This window comes from Dreissena polymorpha, chromosome 14 (genome assembly GCF_020536995.1).
Source record: "Dreissena polymorpha isolate Duluth1 chromosome 14, UMN_Dpol_1.0, whole genome shotgun sequence".
In the NCBI taxonomy this organism is placed as follows: domain Eukaryota; kingdom Metazoa; phylum Mollusca; class Bivalvia; order Myida; family Dreissenidae; genus Dreissena; species Dreissena polymorpha.
In genome coordinates, this window is record NC_068368.1 from 37,597,124 (window position 1) to 37,618,942 (window position 21,819).

The 21,819-nt window shown below is 32.0% G+C and overlaps 1 protein-coding gene across 3 annotated transcripts in view; it reads right to left on the reverse strand.

The window, feature by feature from the left end:
• Positions 1 to 368: 368 nt before the first annotated feature.
• The window catches only part of LOC127856916 (neo-calmodulin-like), a 46,337-nt gene continuing 24,886 nt past the window's right edge, over positions 369 to 21,819 (reverse strand). The window contains exons 1-7 of one of the 3 annotated variants that reach the window (XM_052393114.1): positions 20,178 to 20,266; positions 5,341 to 5,386; positions 3,129 to 3,272; positions 2,773 to 2,835; positions 2,352 to 2,448; positions 1,264 to 1,364; positions 374 to 526 (exon numbers count right to left, since the gene is read on the reverse strand). In XM_052393114.1, the coding sequence (XP_052249074.1) occupies positions 495 to 526; positions 1,264 to 1,364; positions 2,352 to 2,448; positions 2,773 to 2,835; positions 3,129 to 3,272; positions 5,341 to 5,386; positions 20,178 to 20,180 (486 nt within the window). In that variant the 5' untranslated portion in view covers positions 20,181 to 20,266 and the 3' untranslated portion in view covers positions 374 to 494. Of the gene's footprint in view, positions 527 to 1,263; positions 1,365 to 2,351; positions 2,449 to 2,772; positions 2,836 to 3,128; positions 3,273 to 5,340; positions 5,387 to 20,177; positions 20,267 to 21,819 lie in introns of those variants that run through there. The other 2 variants (XM_052393112.1, XM_052393113.1) reach the window with 2 other exon arrangements.

The window sequence follows — 21,819 nt, forward strand, 5'->3', positions numbered from 1 at the left end:
TTCAAATAAACGTTTATACTAGTAGCGAAAGTTTAAAGATAATATTTTCAAAAACTACAAAACCAGGCTGATAATTTTCTTCAGGTTAAATCATTTAGCTCGTATCAATCTTATCAATTTCAGTTTGCAGAGACAAATCGCAATCAGTAGCTGCTTTTCAGTTGGATCAAATGTTATTTTATGACGGACAAATATTACAATGTGTTGAATACCCTGTGAATGAGCTTAATATCTACATGATGCGGTCTGCAGACATTTATTGAAATCTAGCTTTATAAATGGCAACACAATGACAAACAAATTGATATGACAATGTTTATTGTGTATACATAATATATTTGTATTAACGTATTCAATTATGAGTCTAAAATAGTTCTTTGAATGAGCATTGTTTAACGTGTGTAAATATCAAAATATAGCGTGCACATTTTGTAATCAAATAAAATGTTTATCAAACAGTCTCAAATAATATATTGCACACTGAAAATAACCAGTTACGTTGCCTCACACCAAATCTTCACAAATTCTGAAAAAAAAAGAGAAATGGAAACAATGAATAGCAGATAAATAAACTAGTTCAACGAAATCTAACATTAATACATAGAATGTTAAATATAATTTATTGTTAAAACAACAGTTTTGTTGTGATTCAGTGCTTAGCCAAAGTGACGTCATTCTGCAGGAGGACGCGCTGTGTCATTTAGGAGACATGAGGTGAATTTTAAAGTACTAATAACTTATTTTAATGATTTACTTCATTTCAAAAAAGAATAGAAAGAAAATGCGCAGCTATAGCCTACATAATTATGTGACTTTAAAACCGGTACGTAAGGATCACTGGAGTTAAGAAGTCCTCTTATGCCAGAAAATCCCGGCTATTTACTTTTTTCAGAATACTTACATTAAAGAAGATTTAAAATGGAATATATAATAAACACATGTCTGTGAAATAATAACAAAACGTTGTCAGAAGTTTCTTACATGAAGATTTTAATATAACAATACTCTAAAAATGAAACCGCGATAAAATGGCATCCAAACGGTTGTATTATGACCCGGATACAATTGAGCGATTCGTAGAAATTGAGCGAATCCATACCGTCCAATAAGTTAGAAATATACATTTGTAAAACTTTGAAAAGCCATTGGGTGAATTGAATAAATAACCCCATAACAGTGTTTTTGTTTATAAAAACCGAAGGTTTATGCCTAATAAGAAGAATCTTCGTTCTAAACATAATGTGTCACATATTTTCATTTTACCTTCGTAGTTTATTTTGCCGTCTCCGTCTATATCCGCCTGTCTCATCATATCGTCTAGTTCCTTGTCCGTTAGAGCCTCGCCAAGATTTTTCATCGCTACTCTGTTGACAATAGTAACAGAAAGAGAAAACAATAGTTCCCTAGTTTGGTGACTTCAATGTAAAGAGCGTCTGATTCAACAAAATTACCATGATATAATGTATAAGAGTAAAATGAATCCTGCTCTGCAGCGGTCGTTTAAAAAAGATCAAATTACTTAGATGAACGATTATTTGTTATCGGCTGGTTGTCTTATATTTCAAGACATTTAAAGAATATCAATTAAATTATTTTAAAGATCAGCAGTTTGTGGTAATAAAAGGAACATCAACTAATAATGCAACATTTCTGTAAATTTAATTTTAAGTTCAGCACTTTATTGCAATAAAAGGAACATCAACTAATAATGCAACATTGCTGTAAATTTATTTTTAAGTTCAGCAGTTTATGGCAATAAAAGGAACATCAACCAATAATGCAACATTTCTGTAAAAAAAAATTTAAGTTCAGCAGTTTATGGAAATAAAAAGAACATCAGCCAATAAAGCAAATTTCTATGAACTGTTTTTAAAGTTCAGCAGTTTGTGGCAAGAAAAGTAACATCAACCTGTAATGCATCGTGATTTTCATTGTTATCTCATTAAAATAGCTAATTTCTGCATCGCCGTCTAGGTCTGTTAAACACTATTACAGACAATTAAAGAATGAGACATTGCATGACTTTTTTAGGGCACCAAGTGTAAACTGGTGACCCAATTTAGGTAAGTATGATGGCATCGCCCGTCATATGTCTTAAGAGAATGGCCTCAATAAGTAAGTGATCTCTACTAAATGAAATTTGAGCATTTGATATGTTTGGGCAGTTGACAAATGTATAGTCTCTTAAATGTTGTGCATAATTACTCCAATTTAACTACTGTGTTGATTAATTTATCGCGCCCCATTCCTCGGACAAACCATCATCTGTTGTCCTTGTCGGCGTTTTCCATTAAGCTTCTACAAAAATACATTTAATATCTCTACTCTCTACAAAATGTTCTTAAATTTACCTCAATTCTTTCTGATCAATGTAGCCATTACCATCTCTGTCAAATGTTCGAAATGCTGATCGGACAGTTTCGCCATTGTTTGCGAATGAACTGTCATCTAAAATATTACCAAATGTACTGTAAAGAAACCTTAGAACGCCTATGTTACTGAACGTCATACTATAATTTATACTTTATTCTAAATCATTGTATATAAAAGATCAACTTACGCGGTTACAAGTGCGAAAATGTTAATTTGCTTTGTTCGTCACTGGCTATTTTGAAATTGACTGTTTTCTGTCCATTGAAGCATAGTCTAGTCATTATAGCTTTGGTTATATTCTAATTAAAGATACAATAAGCTTTATGGACCCTCTAAACAGCGGAAATGTAAAGGTCGATTAAGCGATAGAATATAAGTGTCTGCTCTATTGTAACTTACTGATTTTATCCATTTCTTTCTGCATGAAGGCGTGAAACTCCCGGAACTCTATTCTTCCGCTTCCTGCGTTGATTACACGGACATTAAAAGCACACTTAAAATTCTAAAATACAATTTCAAGAGAAAATTAATCAATTATTTATTTTTCTACAACACTATGCAATCCAAACAACATTACACAACACTTTGACACAACTTACACTACACTTCAACATGCATTATATTTAATGATTTTCTATGAAAAACCTTTTCAAGACTTGTCGTTTATGTGTGAAAAACAAAAACGTTTTTTTCAAACACCCCTCTTATATATTAATTTACATGTAATATACTTGTTATATATGTTATATACTGACGATCAACATCCAGTATTCTCATGGCATCGGTGACCTGTTGTTCTGTGGGAGTCATACCCAGGAACCTCATGGCCTTGCCGAGCTCCTGGCTGGAGATGGAGCGGTCGTTGTTCGTGTCGAACAGTCGGAACAACTCGCGAATTTCTGGTAAAGTAATAAATACTTTTTAAGGTTATGAATATGTGTCTTGATGTATCGCACACATGCGCAAACAGTATTTTGTTGATGTAGTTGGTATAGCTTGCAGATAGTTATCTTTGTCTTAAACACATTAATGTTTACTAATATAAGTATACATTTCATAAACATTATAAGGTAATGCATAACATGCAGTCCATGTTTGGAACTTAAACGCACTCAATAAAGTTGTTGTATCCGAAGAAAAAAACAGTTTCTGGGAATCGCAGAATGGGAATTTTCCTTCGTGCATACATGTTTTTCAAATGAAACAACTCAGAATAAGCTATGCCCATATTTTGACAATTGATGGGAATTTTACGTCTTGAGTATGAATGTACCCAAGTTACATGATAAAGATGTATTTATAATGCGTGAAAATGGCAATATGGAATCGAAGAATATTTCTAGGTATCATATAAGAGCTTAATGTGCTATCGTATAGTTACAATCGCATACGAATTTTTCTTAAATGGACATAATGTCATGCAACAATGAACATAAGCAAATGTAGTAAATATATTCAATACATTTACTATACAGCGAGGAATAACACTAATTGCAAAACCAAAGCATTTCTACACTAGCGGAATCTCAAACACAATTGTCAACGAAGATGGACCATTTTTGTACTTAAGTAAAATACATTACAATACTTCAGGCTTTCTGGAGAATTTAATTTTTGTTTTAATGTAACATTTTATTTCTATTAGATCTGTTTTGTTAACTTTTAAGCGTATTATAATGTGCTATTATTAAAAAAACTGAGTTGTTATTCAGCATTAAACTATTGGCTATGCACGACTTTAATCCACTTTTAAGACCAGTGCAAATATAATAAAAAACAAATTTAAGTACCATATAATAATTACATGTATATACCGTGCGCTTAGAATAAATTTTGATCTTTTTAATACATGCAAAATAAGACAAGGACAACAATCGAAGCAAGTACGTTAAATGAATGTTTTGTTCTATGGAAAAATATATATCAGCTATATGATTATGTGTGTACCATATAGGTGTTTTATTTACATGAGCAACAAAATAAATAGTGTGAACAATGTCATAAGAATCTCGACATACAAACGGACATGTACAAAGTGTCAAAATCATAACAAAGCACCACTTATTACTTGCCTGATTCATTACTTTTGTCCGAAGCATCTCCGGAAACCAGGCTTGCTTTACAGCAGCATTGTAATAAGCGATAGCACACGTTTAAATGCAAATATTATCAAAACAATGATATATTTTATATTTATATTTGATTGTTTAAGAATATTTAATGTTATTTGTTCAATAACTTTCTGTAGTAATATGCAATTCATTTTAACACCGGACCCTTTTCATGCCGTTCGCCTTATTTAAGTAATATCGGTTCCTCTATGAGAGCTATGTTTTGATTTTCTTGTGGATCGATCCAAGTGTGTGTGTATTTCGAGTTATTTGAGGTCCTTTCCGAGACAGAGATTACACTATGTGTGGCCCGAGAGTGTGTCTTGGCACTTCTACATAATTAACTTACTAGAGTCATAAAAAATTGGACGGATTTGAAGTTAAAGCTTCCATTTCCAGCTATTTCGTTGTTACTGTTTTTTTTTCAATTCTGGTGCGGTGTTGTGTTGTGGATGGAATGAAGTGGAGTACCCTGAGGAAACCTTAACTATCCGGTATGATAAGCACAAATCAAAACTCACAATCTTGCCGAAAACGGGAATTGAACCCGGGTCGTCTAAGTGAGAAGCGAGTGTACCAACCACTGTTTTGGTAGACACAAATTGAACATGTGCTCATCATTTGTTCGATATTTTTAAAGCATAAGGACACTTTAAACTAGAATAATGCACACCCAGAAAGAGCCAACGAACAAAAGGTCCGACTTTCGAATTAAGTTCACGCATTTGCTCATAAACGACTGCTAGAATTTCGCAATATACAAACAATGGGTTTAATATTTAACCGGTCATATTCTTGAGGCGACAATTAATCTGTCGAACGTTTTTGTAATTACTGTTTCAAATATAATACATACCATTCTCTAATACACGCTTGTCTTTGCCAGAGTCCTTACGTGTAGCCTGTGTAATAATAAAATGAAAATCAATTTTTGTGTACATACATTTTTACAATTTTTACCTACGAAGGACTTAATGCTTGTAATATGTATATACCTAAAGTTGTACTTAAAGTTGTTTTAAACCTTACTGAAACACATTATAAGTTTCTAATAAAACGACATTTGAAGTTATGGATACCCATTTTGTTCTAAAACAAAACTAATTAGCATACTTTAGAATGCTTTTAATTCGCGAGAAAAAATTAGTGCGTTTTCACTAAAATGTCTTTGTATTGAGTCATCAATTCCCGACGTGCTTAAAGGTAAAAATTCAAAGTAAATTGGCCTTGATCGAACCATATGTGTATTCACTTTTAAATTATTTTTCGTGACATAAACATGCGATCCAATCGACAACAAAAACAGTTACACACAATACACAAACGCTCTTAAAACACCGTCGTACACCTTGTTAGGTGAACATGATTAAAGCAACCATTATCAAATAAAATTTGCGCATTTTCGGATGCAAAGATTCAGGTATATACATTTATATCTAAAATCAGTTATCTAATAAAAGGGTTCACACAAAAGTCGTGACAGTAACACAATCGTCATTAAATCACAAACAAGATACAAAGATAACTGAAACCAATTATTGATGGACTATTCCAATTGTTATCACATGGTCGCGAATCTCAAACCTATTCCAATCATTAGGATATTGATTGTAACTTTTCATTAATGCATCATTCCAAAATACAAAGTCAAATTCCAACTGCATCTGAAAGAGACAATGTATTTATAAAGTTGAATGCATGGTCCTATTTATAACACAGTGTGCAAGAACTCAGAGATCGAACGCTCGGACCATCGCGCAAAACAATTCTATCCTTTTCACCGTTGGCATTAGTGGTTTAAGGTATGAGAAATGTTCTTCAAACGGGGATATACAAGACTATAGGTCGTATCTGGAAAAAACGGTATCTTATATCAATAACCACCCTTAGTAATCTAATAATCGGGTGAAATAAACAACTGCAGTGAATGTAGGAGAAAATATATAATACACTTTCACCCTAATCACACTAAACAAACTAAGCGAAGTTTTTTTTAAAGAGAACGTGTCATTTTTTAATAGAAAACATGTAAAAAAACATTCGCCGAATGGTTTACGATTCATTTTCTAAATTGTTTGATGTCAACACCATCAAACGATCGTTTCTAAATCCTAAGCCAATTTCACAATTATAATGGAGCTGAACTAGCAGAAGCAATCAACAAGCTTGTTTTTATTTTGTATACTATTTATTGATTGTCCTCTTAAGTATACGCATATATTTGCTGCCTGTGTCATGTTGACGTGAAATTATAGACCTCGAATAACAGTTTATTCAGGTAAGTGTATTCAAATCAACGATATGGAACACGACTGCAAAGATTAAGGGTATCAGACAGCTGACGTGAGAAATGACAATTAATGCCTCACTGGGAATAATACTTATCTATAGAAACCTGCATACGATAGTTGCCTTATCTTAAATGTGTGCTTCATAGATACATACGCATTTAAAGAACGATCAAATATACTTTAAGTCTTCCAGCAAAGGTTTTATACATGTAATTCGCTTTATGTATTGATTACTTTTATGCGACATTGACTTCAGATATGGTAACTTGTTATATGCAATTGTAAAAAGAGTGAACGATACATATTTTTGTTTTTGTCACATTAATATTGGATAAACATCAAATCACACTTACGTCTCTGAGCAGTTCTTACTCTTTAAATAAAGTACTCGAACTAATGCATATTTATAAAATTTTACGCTTAAGCCAACAATACATATAAGAGTGATCTAGATTACTGTACTTTGTATTTTTTTATAAATAACTTTCCATGAAATACAATTCCCCGAAGACCCATAGTGTTTGTTAAAAATATATGTAACCAAACGTCTTGGGATCCAAAGAACTACTTGTATTGTGTTGTATAAAATTGCCTTTATTTATTTATTTAGTTTTTTACTCAAGAATTGAGAACGAAAGCAATCACGGTTTTTGGTATGCATTTCACAAAACACTTTCATTTATCTTATTCGTTTGTGAGACGTAATTTTACACATAGTAGAACTAAATCGAATTAAGTTTTATACCCATGCATCATTAAAGACAAATGCACGCACGTTACAACAGTATTAACGCATAGTAGATGTAACTCGCTTTACTCATGGTTACTACTGGATTATTATTCGCACTTGTTTGTTTCCAAGTTTACAAACTGTATACGGGAACAATATAAAGCATTGTATATCAACATGCAAATACTATGTCAGAAACGAGAAACAGATGTCAAATACATGCCCTTAGAAATCAATCATTCCAAATAAAACATGTTGTTGTGATTCTAGCATTGTAAACCTTATTTGTTAAGTCGTTTGAAGGTAAACGAAACTCTGCTATTTTGGAGGCAACTTAGGTCATTTCAAACGAAAATGCATCGTCAATACTACAGCGAGTAACAAAAAGAGATCGGAGTCACCAAGCAAGTACAATACATATTATATACTAGATATTATCTATATCATTCAATCAGCTAACCTCAGTTGTACAATGTTACCTTCAAATAGAGTGCACATTGCTTTTATATAATGGGAAAAAATTATGCAGTGATAACATCATTATGATTTGTACATTAATGACGTCTTTATTGGGTCCGGTTTTTCTTTAAATTTTAGTGGCGTTGTATCTGAAACAAAGCCAGGACAACGCCAATTCTATATCCCCGTCTTGATCAATCGAGTGCAATCACACAACATGGTTTTTTATGCAAATACTTTTGTACGCATGGCACGTAAGACTGTGTATAATTTATGTCCTGTTTAAAATGTGCTATCATTTTCAAATCAAGTCATTCTGTAATACGCCTTTTATTCGTATTGCAATAAAAGTCCGGCGCAAAGTATTGCTACCAACCGCTCAGAACAAATCAAACATTAAGGCACCAGACAATTATGTATAAACACATATCCAGGATTATAAGGTTTACCATCAAAAAGACTAATATAAATTCAAGGAAGTTGGCGAATATCCAAATGAACCTTTCATATAATGTCCGTAAACGGGAATAATTCGAATTTTCGATAGAATGGCAATTGTTTCCGATTTGGCAAATAGACACAAAAGTAACATGATTAGTAAACAATGTATACATAATATTCAAGCAAGCGCATTAGCACTTCAAACCAAGAATTTTGTTTAACAATATCGGTTCATTCGATCGAAACGTATCAGACCAATGAACAAAAAAATTACTATATATATCTTTGTAGGTTATCAACCAGAAATGAGTTAATGGTGATTTAAAAAGAAAACCGAGCGACCAAATCAGGTCCTTTGAATAATTTATGTACACATTTTTTACGCATAAAACTATTGCATACGAACATAATTCTCATGATTGATTAGTTTTGGTGGAATAAAATCAACAAAACATCAGAAGAATTTCTCATATTAACAATCATCATTGTCAATGTACTATCGGATATAATACACCAATAATTCATACCTAAAACAAGAAACAGATAACAAAGGATTCGTGAACGTGCAAATTTATCTTGATTTAAAGCTTGTGCGTTTTTATTATTCCATTTTTATGAAATCGGCAACAAATAGAAATACCGCGAGGAACTTCAATTCAGTTCAAACAAATACATATTCCCAATAATAATAATAATACTAATAATAATAATAATAATAATATTAATAATAATAATGATAATAATGATACCACTACTACTACTACTACTACTACTACTACTACTACTACTACTTCTCCTACTACAACTAATAATAATAATAATAATAATAATAATAATAAAAATAAAAATAGTAATAATTATAATAATAATAACATTAATAGTAATAATAATAATAATAATAATAATAATAATAATAATAATAATAATAATAATAATAATAATGATATACTTTTTATTATAAGTATTATTATCATTATTATTATTATTATTATTATTACTATTTATTTTGAATTGGTTGATTTAACTTGTATATGTTTTGTTTAAAAACGTTTCATTGTGAAGAATAAAATAAAAAATTAAAAAAAAATCCTTAAAGTAATGAAAAAATACAACATGAATCAGAAAATAACCCTTAATCAATTTGATTTAAGCACCTGTCTTTAGAAATCAAGTTATTGAATGTTAAAAATGCATTTTGTTTTCTTGTATCAATTTCTTTAAACAAATAATTCATAATTCTCATTTACACAGGTTGAATACAATCTTTTTCATCGGCGCCTGATTCCATTATTCAATACTTTATAGAATGTTATGTGGGTCTCAGAACGCCCATAAAGAGTCAAATGATGGGGAAATAACGTCTAAGTCATAGATTGATAAGGTTCACCAGTGTAAAACTTTGATTTGAGTTTTTTTTTAAACCAACACGTTGACTGATCAATTTTAATCCAGTCAGATTTCAAACATACTTTTATTATGAAGTCCTTAGAAATGTATCCGTCAGCCTACATGTCTCCCGTTCGTCTCCAAACTTTTGTTACGATCTGTGATATACATTTTCAGTTATGAAACACTCGTACATGAGCGCATCATACGTACTAGTTTTCATCTTCTTTTCGAATAAAAGATACATAAAGAATCTATGACAATCACAGGAGTATAAAAAGCCTGCAAACTGCGTTATTTATATATGGAGAACATATGGAGATCATGTATCTGTTCTGATGGTCCAATAACACGATCATGTCGACCAATGCCTCGAGTAAGACTAGAGTCTGTTGTAGGCCTTCAAAATCAATACAATCATTTTGATTTTAAATCTGGGCGGGTTTTTACAAACCCATCCTCCGCCTTATGAATAAAAACTACAATAAGACTCAATTAAAATGGCATAGTGTTTGTATATATAAGGGCTTAAAATGGCTCTTATATCATTATAATATTGTTCTTCAAGTATTATGTTGTTGATGCTAAATTACGGCGATGTGACGTTGAGTGCAGGGGATACATTTCTAAGTAGGCTGATATAGTTTACAAAAAATAGTGTTTTATCAATCTATGAATTATTATTATTAACGAACTTAAAAAACTGTTACCAATATGTTACCCTAACAAGAGTTTAAACGGCTATACCACAAACATTAGTAAACAGCGAATATTATGCAGAAATAGCCATAGTAAATAAATAGCACCAAATTGAATTGTATTTCTATCAAATGCTATTTTAATAACTTTTCTTGGAACGACGTAAGATATAATTTGATATAGGTTATGACACTGTACAACTGTAACTACGTTTATTTGCCATATAAAATAGGTCACAAGAGACACATATATGTCATTTCTGTGTGTAATCGTTTCGTTTTTCTTCAATATCACGTTATGAGATCTAAAAAATAACTGTTGTCATGCAAAATAACATGTACGTTCTTATTGTGTCGGTTCATAGTAAGTCTTCACTGTAGTCAATGGAAAGGATTCGTGTGTTTTTTTTCAAACTACTTTTATACATCACAGGACATACATAATTCCGACTTTAACATCTGCCGGCATTGCTGGTATTCGAAACGAATAATGCCAAAACGCATTCCAAATATGTTGGATCATTGTTATTAGTTTTCATTTTGACTTAAGTTAGCCCATATCTGCAAAAATATATAAATTGGATAAAGGCAATATTTATTTTTCCAGAAGATTATATCATATGCTACATTCCACTATCAAAGTTGACATCACCATTACAATCGTGGTCTTAATCGTGAAAATATTTTGATGAGCCTGCATATCTTTACAATGTCTTACAGTCAACTTCATTAATCGTGTAAATCGGAGTTTTTTTAACATTCAACAAATGTATACGATCAAACGATAAATTGTTTAAATTGTTAATTATAGTAATCGTATAATCTCGCATAATATAGTGCTACATCGTAAATAGAAGCGACGAATCTTCGTTATTTGTTCTCCCACATTATAGCAATAGCAGTCGATCTCATTGAAGACAAGTGTGACTATCGTACACGATCTGTAACGATCTTTGTCAGCCTTAGAGGCTTTATTAATATCATTCGAGTCTAGTCATGCTTAGAAAAGTGAGAACCATGGATTAAATCGAGAAAAAATGCTTACACAGTGGTATAATATCGTAACTGAGAGTAAGTTATCTGTTTAAAAACACCGGATAACCCCTTATCCCTTGGTAAAATACATATTTCGGCGAACGCGATCGGGATTATTGTGTCTGTTCGAGACCCAATAGAACACTGATTCGAAATGACCCCAAACTGATAAGTAATTCAGACAAGACCTTGCCAGATCGTAAAAATATTTCATCCTAGCGCACAAAAGCCTAGAATTTCGGACACGCACATATAAGCATGAACTCTCACAGAAAACCCCTCGATCAGTTGCGTGTGACCGATAGCGGCGTTTAAGGAGGAACGCCATGAAAGTGGGAACCAAACACGTAAACCTGTTTTATACGCCGTGTAAACACGACAAAACTTTTTAGCAGTATTTGGATTTGTTTGAGTTAAAGACACTTGTGTTCTTAAAACGACTGTCTGTTTGACCATGGAAAGACCGCCGATCATTTGTGAAAAGGGTCTATATTATTCAATATATTATCTTAAATAAAGTATGACTGTTTAGTTGACCCCTTTCTTTAAAATAAAAGTGACGCGCATGTGAAATATGATTGATTTAGACAATTTACAGACCGTTACTACATACAATAACACTTTTACTTCATACAATACTGCCATATTAAGTAAGAACAGAGACCAAGCAAAAGGTTTACACATTTTTAACACTTATTTTGCTTTATTTTTGTTGAAAAACATTTTTCAAATCTATATATATTTAACGTAAAAACATGGAATAACAGTACAAGGCGAAGTTGCGTGGCAATCAAAACAACATAATTGATCGGTTAATCCATTTGTGTTTCTTTATACTTTCCAGCTAGTTGAATCGTTCATAGTAAGTTTGTCCATTTTTCATATATGGTACCGTCCATAAATCATTCATGCGTTTTGAGTCATTCATAAAGTGTATGGTATATACTTTCAGTTAAAAATATTAAAAGGTAATCAAGTTCTTATCTGCAGAAAATCAACCTCAATGCACAATAGCTATTTAGCGCAATAAACCATCATCATTAATGCGTTATGGGGTCCATCTGCGTTAAATTTGATTTTTTTAGGAAAAAACAGACTGAATGGCAGTCATATGTTAAGGATTCAATCATTTGACTATTATTCAACTATACGAAGATCCCGTTTCTGTTCTTTTTTTTTAAATCCACACACACGCAATTGTGTCGACATATATCTCCCGGTTAACAATAGTTCATTTATCAGCCTGCAAAGACAATATGAACGATGCAATTAAAACCCATATTGATAACAAACCAATCTTATGTCAGGTTACGAGTTATAGACAATTGTCATATATTAGTTAAGTATTACCTAAAAGGGCAAGGTCAAATATTTTAGTGTTTGATTGATGCAATTCTTTTGTCTACGCTCCTTACACTGTCGTCATTGTAAATCTTCACATTCATAACGCTTTGTTGATTTCTTCTTTTTGTTAAAAATAAGAATACAAACATTCACCTATGATGATGTTCGTAAAATTATTTTTCTTAGGTACCCAAACAGTTGCCACAACGATTTTGAACACAACAACAAATTGTTTATTTAAATATCACTGTCTTCTAAGTTCAACAGTTTTTCCTCAAAAATATCTCCCGGTAGACACATGATATGTATTGTTTCAATTCATTAAGGATCTCGCAGACTACTTATTTTCACGAACAAGTACATAAGCTCATTAGGTCTTCGTTTGATGTAAAATAAACGGTCATGTCTTAAATGTACAAGAAACTTATGGTAGATATGGTAATTTGTTGTGTTTGATCAGCGGAAAAAACTTGACAAATAATCAAGTATGCGTGTACAATGTATGTGTAATTAGTTATTGAGACATCAGCAAAGTAATCAAAATAACATGCGCTTTCAACCAGTCATTCTAACTAGAATTCTTAAGGTAATACTACCCAGATAAAATTAAGAAAATGTAAAGATATATTACATACAAAGTTATTCACCTAGCCGTTGTTTAAAACACAATAAAATATCGCCATGTAAAATACCATGTATTATCCGATATTTAGTCCGTTTTTTCATCTATCGATGAAAGAATATTTTGTTCGGTCGTGAAATGAATTGTTCTTACTTTTTTATACATGTACTCGTAGTTCTACAAACTCGTCATGGGTGTTGGGCACCCGTTTTATAGTTTTAATAAGGAACTTATTAAAACCCTATATAATTACCCTTGAAAAGTATATTCTAGGCTTCAGTGTTGAAATCGGACGGTGTTGGTTCGCATTTTAGAGCAGAATTCTTTTTTTGAAGATATCGTATAGAGTCATGATCATATAACGCATCGGCAAATTTACGATTGTTTGCACTGGAGTTTCAAGTGTTGTAATTAAATCACTTTTCCACGAGGTAGTTGATTTCTTCGTGACCCCAATTGCGGTTTGCGTTATTTCACATAAGTATTTAAAAAAGTTAAAAACAATCTCAATTGTTCGTTGAATCGACTATGTTAAGGTTTTTTTTTCGTTTTGGATATATCGAAAACATTGTTCATGCAACACACTGACCAGCTTTTGAGATTCTTTGTCAATGTCAAATCCGGTTTTATGTAATTTAAATTGGACGCATAGAAAACGGTCCATATTTGTTATCATAAAGGAATAATTAAAATGGATTTATAAATAATATTGGTTCTATGCCTCTATAGTAAAGCGTAAATAATTTAAAGAGCTATTTAGGTAAACACTGGTAATTTGTGCAGTCATACGCGTTTGGTTTTCCTTACCTTCGAATCTTTTATAACTATAATCACGGTCAATGCATGGTCAATTATTTAACATGGTTTTATTGAACTTGAAAAAAAATAAAGTGTCGAGTGTAATACCTTAAATTTATTGTTGGTATACCAGATTTAATTGTCATATATGTTTACGACATTTAATAAAATTCGCAAAATTAATTGTGCATATCAAAAAAGATATATAACATAAGCAACTGAACATCCTAACTAGGGTGGACAATATTTTGGGTATAGTAAAAAGTTGACGCAAACACTTCGACCGACGAACCCTGTTGTCTAAAGATTTTGTGTGAAACAAATAACTTATTTGTTGGCTTATGTATAAAATGATATCTTCGTTTTTGGATCGATATCGCAAAATAGGAGCAATAAATGTCTTCTATCGACGGTTAACGATAATGCGCTTTATAACATAAATAATAAGTTACAACAACCTCGTTTATTGCAATATGCAGATAAGATAAGATAGTTCATTACGTCTCATTATTATGTACATAGTAAAACATATGCATGGTTTATACGGTGTTAAATTCGCTTTGTCGCTTAGGCTTATTCTAGAAATTAAACACAATTTGTATTTCGCAATCGACCTTTTCGAAAATGCGGAAGGCTAGCTGGAAAAGTTATAAAATATGGTGTTAAATGCTTTGGCAATCTAATTATTATTTTGTTCAAATGATATGAATTACATGAATACACATTGCATAATTATACATGTAATTAGAAAATATCGTTAATGAAATATTTAAGCTATCAACTGAAAGCAACATAAACATACCATTTTGGGAAATAATAGGTGTCGCAAAATCTGTATACTGTTTCTTCAATAAATTCCCGGCAAAAGTCACGTTCACTTTGACGACAAAATGTTTTCCTCCGTTCTATCGAAAAGAAAAAATAAATACAATGTCGCATATAATATCCAAATCGGTGCCGTTTCTGGTAAACGTTTGTTTCTCAATATGTTTCTGTAGTAATGTCCAATTTTAGCGTGGCTTCAGGAACGCAATCGTTACTCAGTACTTTTCTTTTTCAAACTTGTGTAATTAAGTCAATCAATATCCTCTACCTCGAGCTACATTCAATATCGTACTGTTCAATGTGCGTCTATAGCGATATGTCCTCAACTTGCGTTGCAACATCCTCTGTGCACAGTGCGTTACGCGCCCCTAATGTGGAGAAAATTTACGATTAACTTGAGAGTGAATTCAAAGGAGAATACGATCGGTTGGAGACTGGTAAGCAGTGCAGTTAAACATTGTTACGACACCACTGAATGAGTTTAAATCAATATGTCGATTTACTGATTATCAGGTTTTCCATTTAGGGTAGCCCTTAAGTTATAATATTTTCGCTAATTTGTATAATTATGTCTCTATTTTTCTTTTCGTTTGTGTACCGGTTGCAAAGTCAGTGCAATGTGTTCGGTTGTATAATAATACATTTATTTAACATGTTATGTATTAGCAACGCTTAAGATTATTTAGACACTGTTTGTTGTGTATAAAATAATTTCAAAGTTAAAGAAACTAAAAATCATGATATAAAAGCAGGCACAGATCTAGGTTAATGCAGGCTTACTGATTTTATTGTTATGAAGATAATATTTGTGTTATTCTGCTAGCAGTTTAAGTCAACAAATATGCTATACTGTTGACTCATGTCCCATTTTATACCGATTAATTCTGCGGTATTCCAGTACTGTACGACGATCATGGTGATTTCAAACATATGACAGTTGGTTATTTGTTTAATTTACGTAGTATCCATACTGAAACAATGATAGAGTCGTGTCGATGAAATCGAATGCCTTGCCGTTGCGTTCTTAATTGTTCGTTTTACTAATAATACAGTACTATCTCAATGCTGAGCTGTTTTAATAAAAGCATTTATTGAACTATTTCAGCCACAGTTTCATACTGTTTCTAAAAAGGTATGCGTTGATTGCCACAAACCGTATCACAATTATTTAACCATGTGTTCAAGTTCGATTTAATGAAACGTGTTTCTTTTTATTGAACTGAAGACGACTTTTACATATTTTCACTTTTTAAACTTGTCAAACCATGACTAAGTTGCTGAAGTGGATAATTGGTAGGATTTACTTCTTTTTGATAACACGAATTATCGTGTCGCTGTAGGGGAGGCTAGATAAATGCGACACATTTCAATGATTTAACATTTACGGGTTAAGAATGAAAAATACGAAGAAAATTCAAACACGTAAATAACAATGAAACATGAAAAATTCAAGTTGAATTATATATATAATTACAGTTTAAAAGTTTCTTTGCAGTAAAAATACAGTCATGTGAATGAATAAACTGGCCCATGAGTTGTATCCGTTCTCGTATAAATCGAGTGATGTATAACATGCTGTTTAATACCATTTTTCTGAATATAATATATATATAACTATAATTATATGTTAAATTAAAACAGGATACCGTCCAAACTCTGGAAAATTGTAAAATAACCGCGTTACCAATTCTTGGTTTATAGCCTTATACTGATTTGCAAAATTTCAGGTGTACCCGTTTGATGTCATTCGATTCGCACAAAACGCAAAGCGCACAAGAGTAAGTAAATCTCGCAGATACAAAACAACTGCAAAGCAATACATGTAGTGACTCCTTACAATGTATTAACATCATAACGAAACGTTGTATGTCTGCCTTGCCTATCCGATCACATGCTGATAATTAAGCTGAAACCCTCATGTGCAATTATATACTACTCCTGATATAATATTAAGTGTCAATAGTTTGTAATTATATAATGTCATAAGGCCAATTTCTTTGGTATTTCTACTCGAGTTCGTGTTTTAACGACTGAAGCTTTTGTTTTCTCGGCATTTACTTCTAGACCTCGTTTTCCACAATAGGTAAATACATTAAGACGTGTTTGAACCTTCTTAACTAAGTGTTCATGTCATCGGAAAACGAGTTAAAGGACTACTGATAAATCAACCGATTTAAGACTGAAGACGCCTTCCGTATCATGTTTAATCTACGATTCAATGTCCTTCTAAAAGTATGCGAGCATGATGGAGATGGAATGATAGAGATGTTGTTTTGCCCTTTTCTTAAACCAACGGATATACCAAAGATATCGGAACGTGTTACAGAGCTTTATGCAAAACTTGCGTGTCTTTAAAAATGTACAGACGTTTCTATCTTTAAACCATATTAAAAAGATTAAACCATAAAGAATTACGATAAACGGATTATTTTGGTCAATACATGCACAATACAGAGCGACATTGTTTACAGTATATATTAAGCTAAAGAATGCAATGTAAAATTGACATCGACAATGCAAGGACTGACGAATGGTATCAATCAATACAAAAATTGCCCAAAGTAAATACTTTCATACATAATCGATATCAAACAATTTGATTACCGCCAGAGCTCAAAGTTATCGGAGAGAAGGAATTGTTAATTCAAAAAATGGGTGGATTGATAGTACAAAAAAATACCCATGGTTTTGTGACGGTCACAGCGATTTTGTGCACATTTTTGAAAGGTGTGAAAGTGAAACATTACTACTTTAACGGCGGTTATCGCTTACATTTCGCTTGCAGAATGTCTGGCAATTTAATTTCGCTTACTTTTCGAAACGCGGAAATATCCACTTACACAGTTAAAAAGATGTTGCAAGGCTCTCTTGTATTTTTTTGTTGAATAATACAGTTTACCCAATTCCACCACCGTGCATTGCATCTATGAGATTACTTTAACCATGTCGTGTTAGCCCCCAGAATGAACTACTAAATTCTTCCTATGACTGAAAAAATCAATAAACGCGTTAACAAATATATTCCATTTGAATATAGGTATATAATTATTGAGATAATACGAAGTTAGTGTTGAATATTGAAAAGTTTATTTCACGAGGCTTTATTCAACATTTACCTGGTATTTCTATGTATCCCATTATTTTCTTAAAACTTTCGGTCTTTAAATAAAACATCTACTTCAGCATCAACTACAAAATTAAATGGCAGAATTTAAATGAAAAAAAAAACAACACGATAAACATCAAATGACGTCATACAAATAAATCAAATTACAACATTGTTTACGTGTGGCAGCTTTATCCAGAAAATACTAAACTAACGTTGGGTTTACTCATCGGAAGGGGGGTTTATCCGACAATGCACGCCTGATGGTGATTTTACCCAATTTATTTTAGTTTTATTTAATTTCTTATATAAACAACCATGACCATTTTAATATAAAACAGTTTATTTATTTGTCTAAGACACTAAACGAAAATGTTCACAGCACGATTCCACCTGAATATAATTATCGCAACAAAACTAGGTCTCAACATTAAACACATCATAGACAGAAAAGGGAGATCTTTGATCACAAAAGGTATAATGTGCTGCTAACAGAAGCAGGGTGTAGATCATGCACAGTCTGGTGACACTTTTAGATTAACTGCTTAATACAAGTAATGTGTAAGAAAAAAAATATTGCATAAACTCTATATATAATGCCCTCTGGCGGGGTGCAGAAACTTGGCAAAAGGAGGGATTGAACGGAAGAATTCGTGTATTAACAAGGCAATTCACGTGCCGTTCAAGACCTGTTATGTGTTTTTCATATCCATAATCTGGTCCACGCGCAGTTACTTCCCTTCTCCAGCCTTCGACGACTTTCCAAGCATAAATGGGGAACTGAATAAGCACCAGTTTCCTCATGCATGCAGGGATAATGGAAATGTCTATTTCAATCGACTTTTCAAATAATACCATCTGCAATCTCTTGGCAACAGCTTTATTTTATTGGCAACGTCAATGAAATTAAGGTCATTTGCTCAACACTTTCAAAAGGTTATGCTATAAATGTAAGTGTTTGTGTACCTTCAACGCTCCTGCTGTACATTCCAAAATAATTCCTCATTTCTTACTTTGCGCAGCTGCATTTCAACTTTGCATTAATCCATTGTTTAAACACAAATTTATTTTGGTGTGTGTTTGATTTGTTTATGCAATAATAGCGAAAATACACATTTTTTCGGACATGATCATCTGCGGGCGCTCTCAAAATCCGTTCCTGCCCTCGTGCGGCGCACTCGGGCAGGAACGAATTTTTCGAGCGCCCGCAGATGATCATGCCCTCGACAACGTGTATTAACCTTATATTGTAATTTATGTGTTTAAGCATAGTATTTTCCATTGAACTATTGCAAACAATATACTATTTTTTTTAAGATTTTTAAACTTTTATGTTGACCATTCCAGAAGTAAGGCGCATGACCCTGCTATTTCGCGCAATCTAGACCGTTCCCAATTTAACACATACGTTGAAAAAGCTTGCTTTTCTTCATCACACATTAGAATCGTATTTATAGAGAATAAATGAGGCGTTTTAAAATACTGAATAAATTCTAAAACTACGGGTCAACACTAATCGTTTCATAATATGCCGGATCTTCCAATCGTGATGACATACTCATTCATGTTAAGCTTTGTAAATCGAAATTTACATTTCGATATGCAGACACAAAATAAAATACACCGTTACTGTCCAAAACGTATGGTACAATGACATCTTCGTTTATCACTACGTTTGATTCGCCATCAATCGAAATGCTTTTAATTTAATTGTATTTGAATTAAATAGAAAATATAATAACGCATGACTTCTGTTGAAGCCCCAGAAGAAAAATGCATAAAATAACGTTTGACCATTTCTTTATAAATACAAATATAAGAATTGAATCTCGCTTCTAGAACTAAGAATCGGTACCCGTTACGATAACACATGGTGTATACACTATATATATAAATGTACAAATGATTAAAGAATGATTGATAGAAATCTGAAAACAATATAAACGTTAAAAGCTCACCATTGCACGAAATATTCCTCTATATGTTAATCAAACGAATTGTCCTACAGTGTGTTTTATATAGATCTTATATACATATCACAATAAATTTACGGTATAATTATTAAAGCAAACAAATCCTTTGCGATTTGAATATTGGCTCGGATTGCACAGACGTCGGGGACTATTCGTTCTCTCCAACGAAATGCAAACAAATGTTCATTATGTTGAAACAACCGCTTTACCCTCAATAAATCGGTTTTAAGCTGGAGTACTAGTTATTATTTTGATCACACAACGTGGGTTATTATCGATTCTAAATTCAACAGTTTTAATAGAAGTACATCCATTTCAGATACAAGTAATCTATGAACAGCAAAAAAAATTTACATTTCAATGACAATACTGATATTGATAATACTGGTTTAGTGGTGTCTTCTTCACTATCATCAATCCTTCTACAACTAGTATCAATAGTTTTACAACTACCGTTGATTTTGCCGCTGTTGAGACGCAGTTTCTACAAGAAGAACAATATAAATAACAACAACAACAACATAACAACAATAACAACATATATTACAACTGTTACTACTACTACTGCTACTACAACAACAACAACTACAACAACAACAGCTACTACTACTACTAATAATAATAATAATAATAATAACAATAACAATAATAATAATAATAAAAAAATAATGATAATTATAATAATAATTATTATTATTATAATAATAATTATTATCATTATTATTATTATTATTATTATTATTATTATTATTATTATTGTTATTGCCATTTATTTTGAATTTGTTGATTAATCTTTTATATGTTTTGTTTAAAAACGTTTCATAATGTAAACTAAAAGTAAATCAAATTTTGCCTAAAAGTATTTTTAAATTATACACGAACTAGAAAAGAGCCCTAAATCGAGTTGATATAAGCAACGGTCTTAAAACAATTCCAGTAGTTGAAATGTTAAAAATGCAACTATATTTTTTGTATCGATTTCTCTAAATTTATCATTCATAATTCTTCTTGAAACAGGTTGAATACTTTCTTTTTCATCGGCGCGTGATTCCAATATTCAGTACTTGATAGAATAGAATGTTATGTGGGTCTCAGAACACCAATAAAGAGTCAAATGATGGGGAAATAACGTCAATTGGGAATACGAGGCGAATGTATTAAAGTCATAGATTCATACGGTTCACCAGTGTAAAACTTTGAATTGAGTGTAAAAAAATGAAACCAATACGTTGATTGATTAATTTTAATCCAGGCAAATTTCAAGCAAGCATTATTTTATTATGAAGTCCTTAGAAATGTATCAAGCATCTGTTCTGATAGTCCAATAACACGACGCTGTCGACTAATTCCTCGAGTAAGACTAGAGTCTGTTGTTGGCATTTAAAATCAATACAATAATTTTAATTTTAAATCTGGGTGGGTTTTTACAAACTTATTTTACGCTTAATGAATGATACATACACTAAGACTCAATTAAAATGGCAAAGCGTCTGCACATGTTAAGGCTAAAATGGTTCCTATTTCATTATAATATTGTTACGACGAATTTTGTACAAATAGGTGTTCACCGTCCTGTCTCAAAACCACTTATGAATATGGGCCCTGTTGATAATAAATAACCGCGATG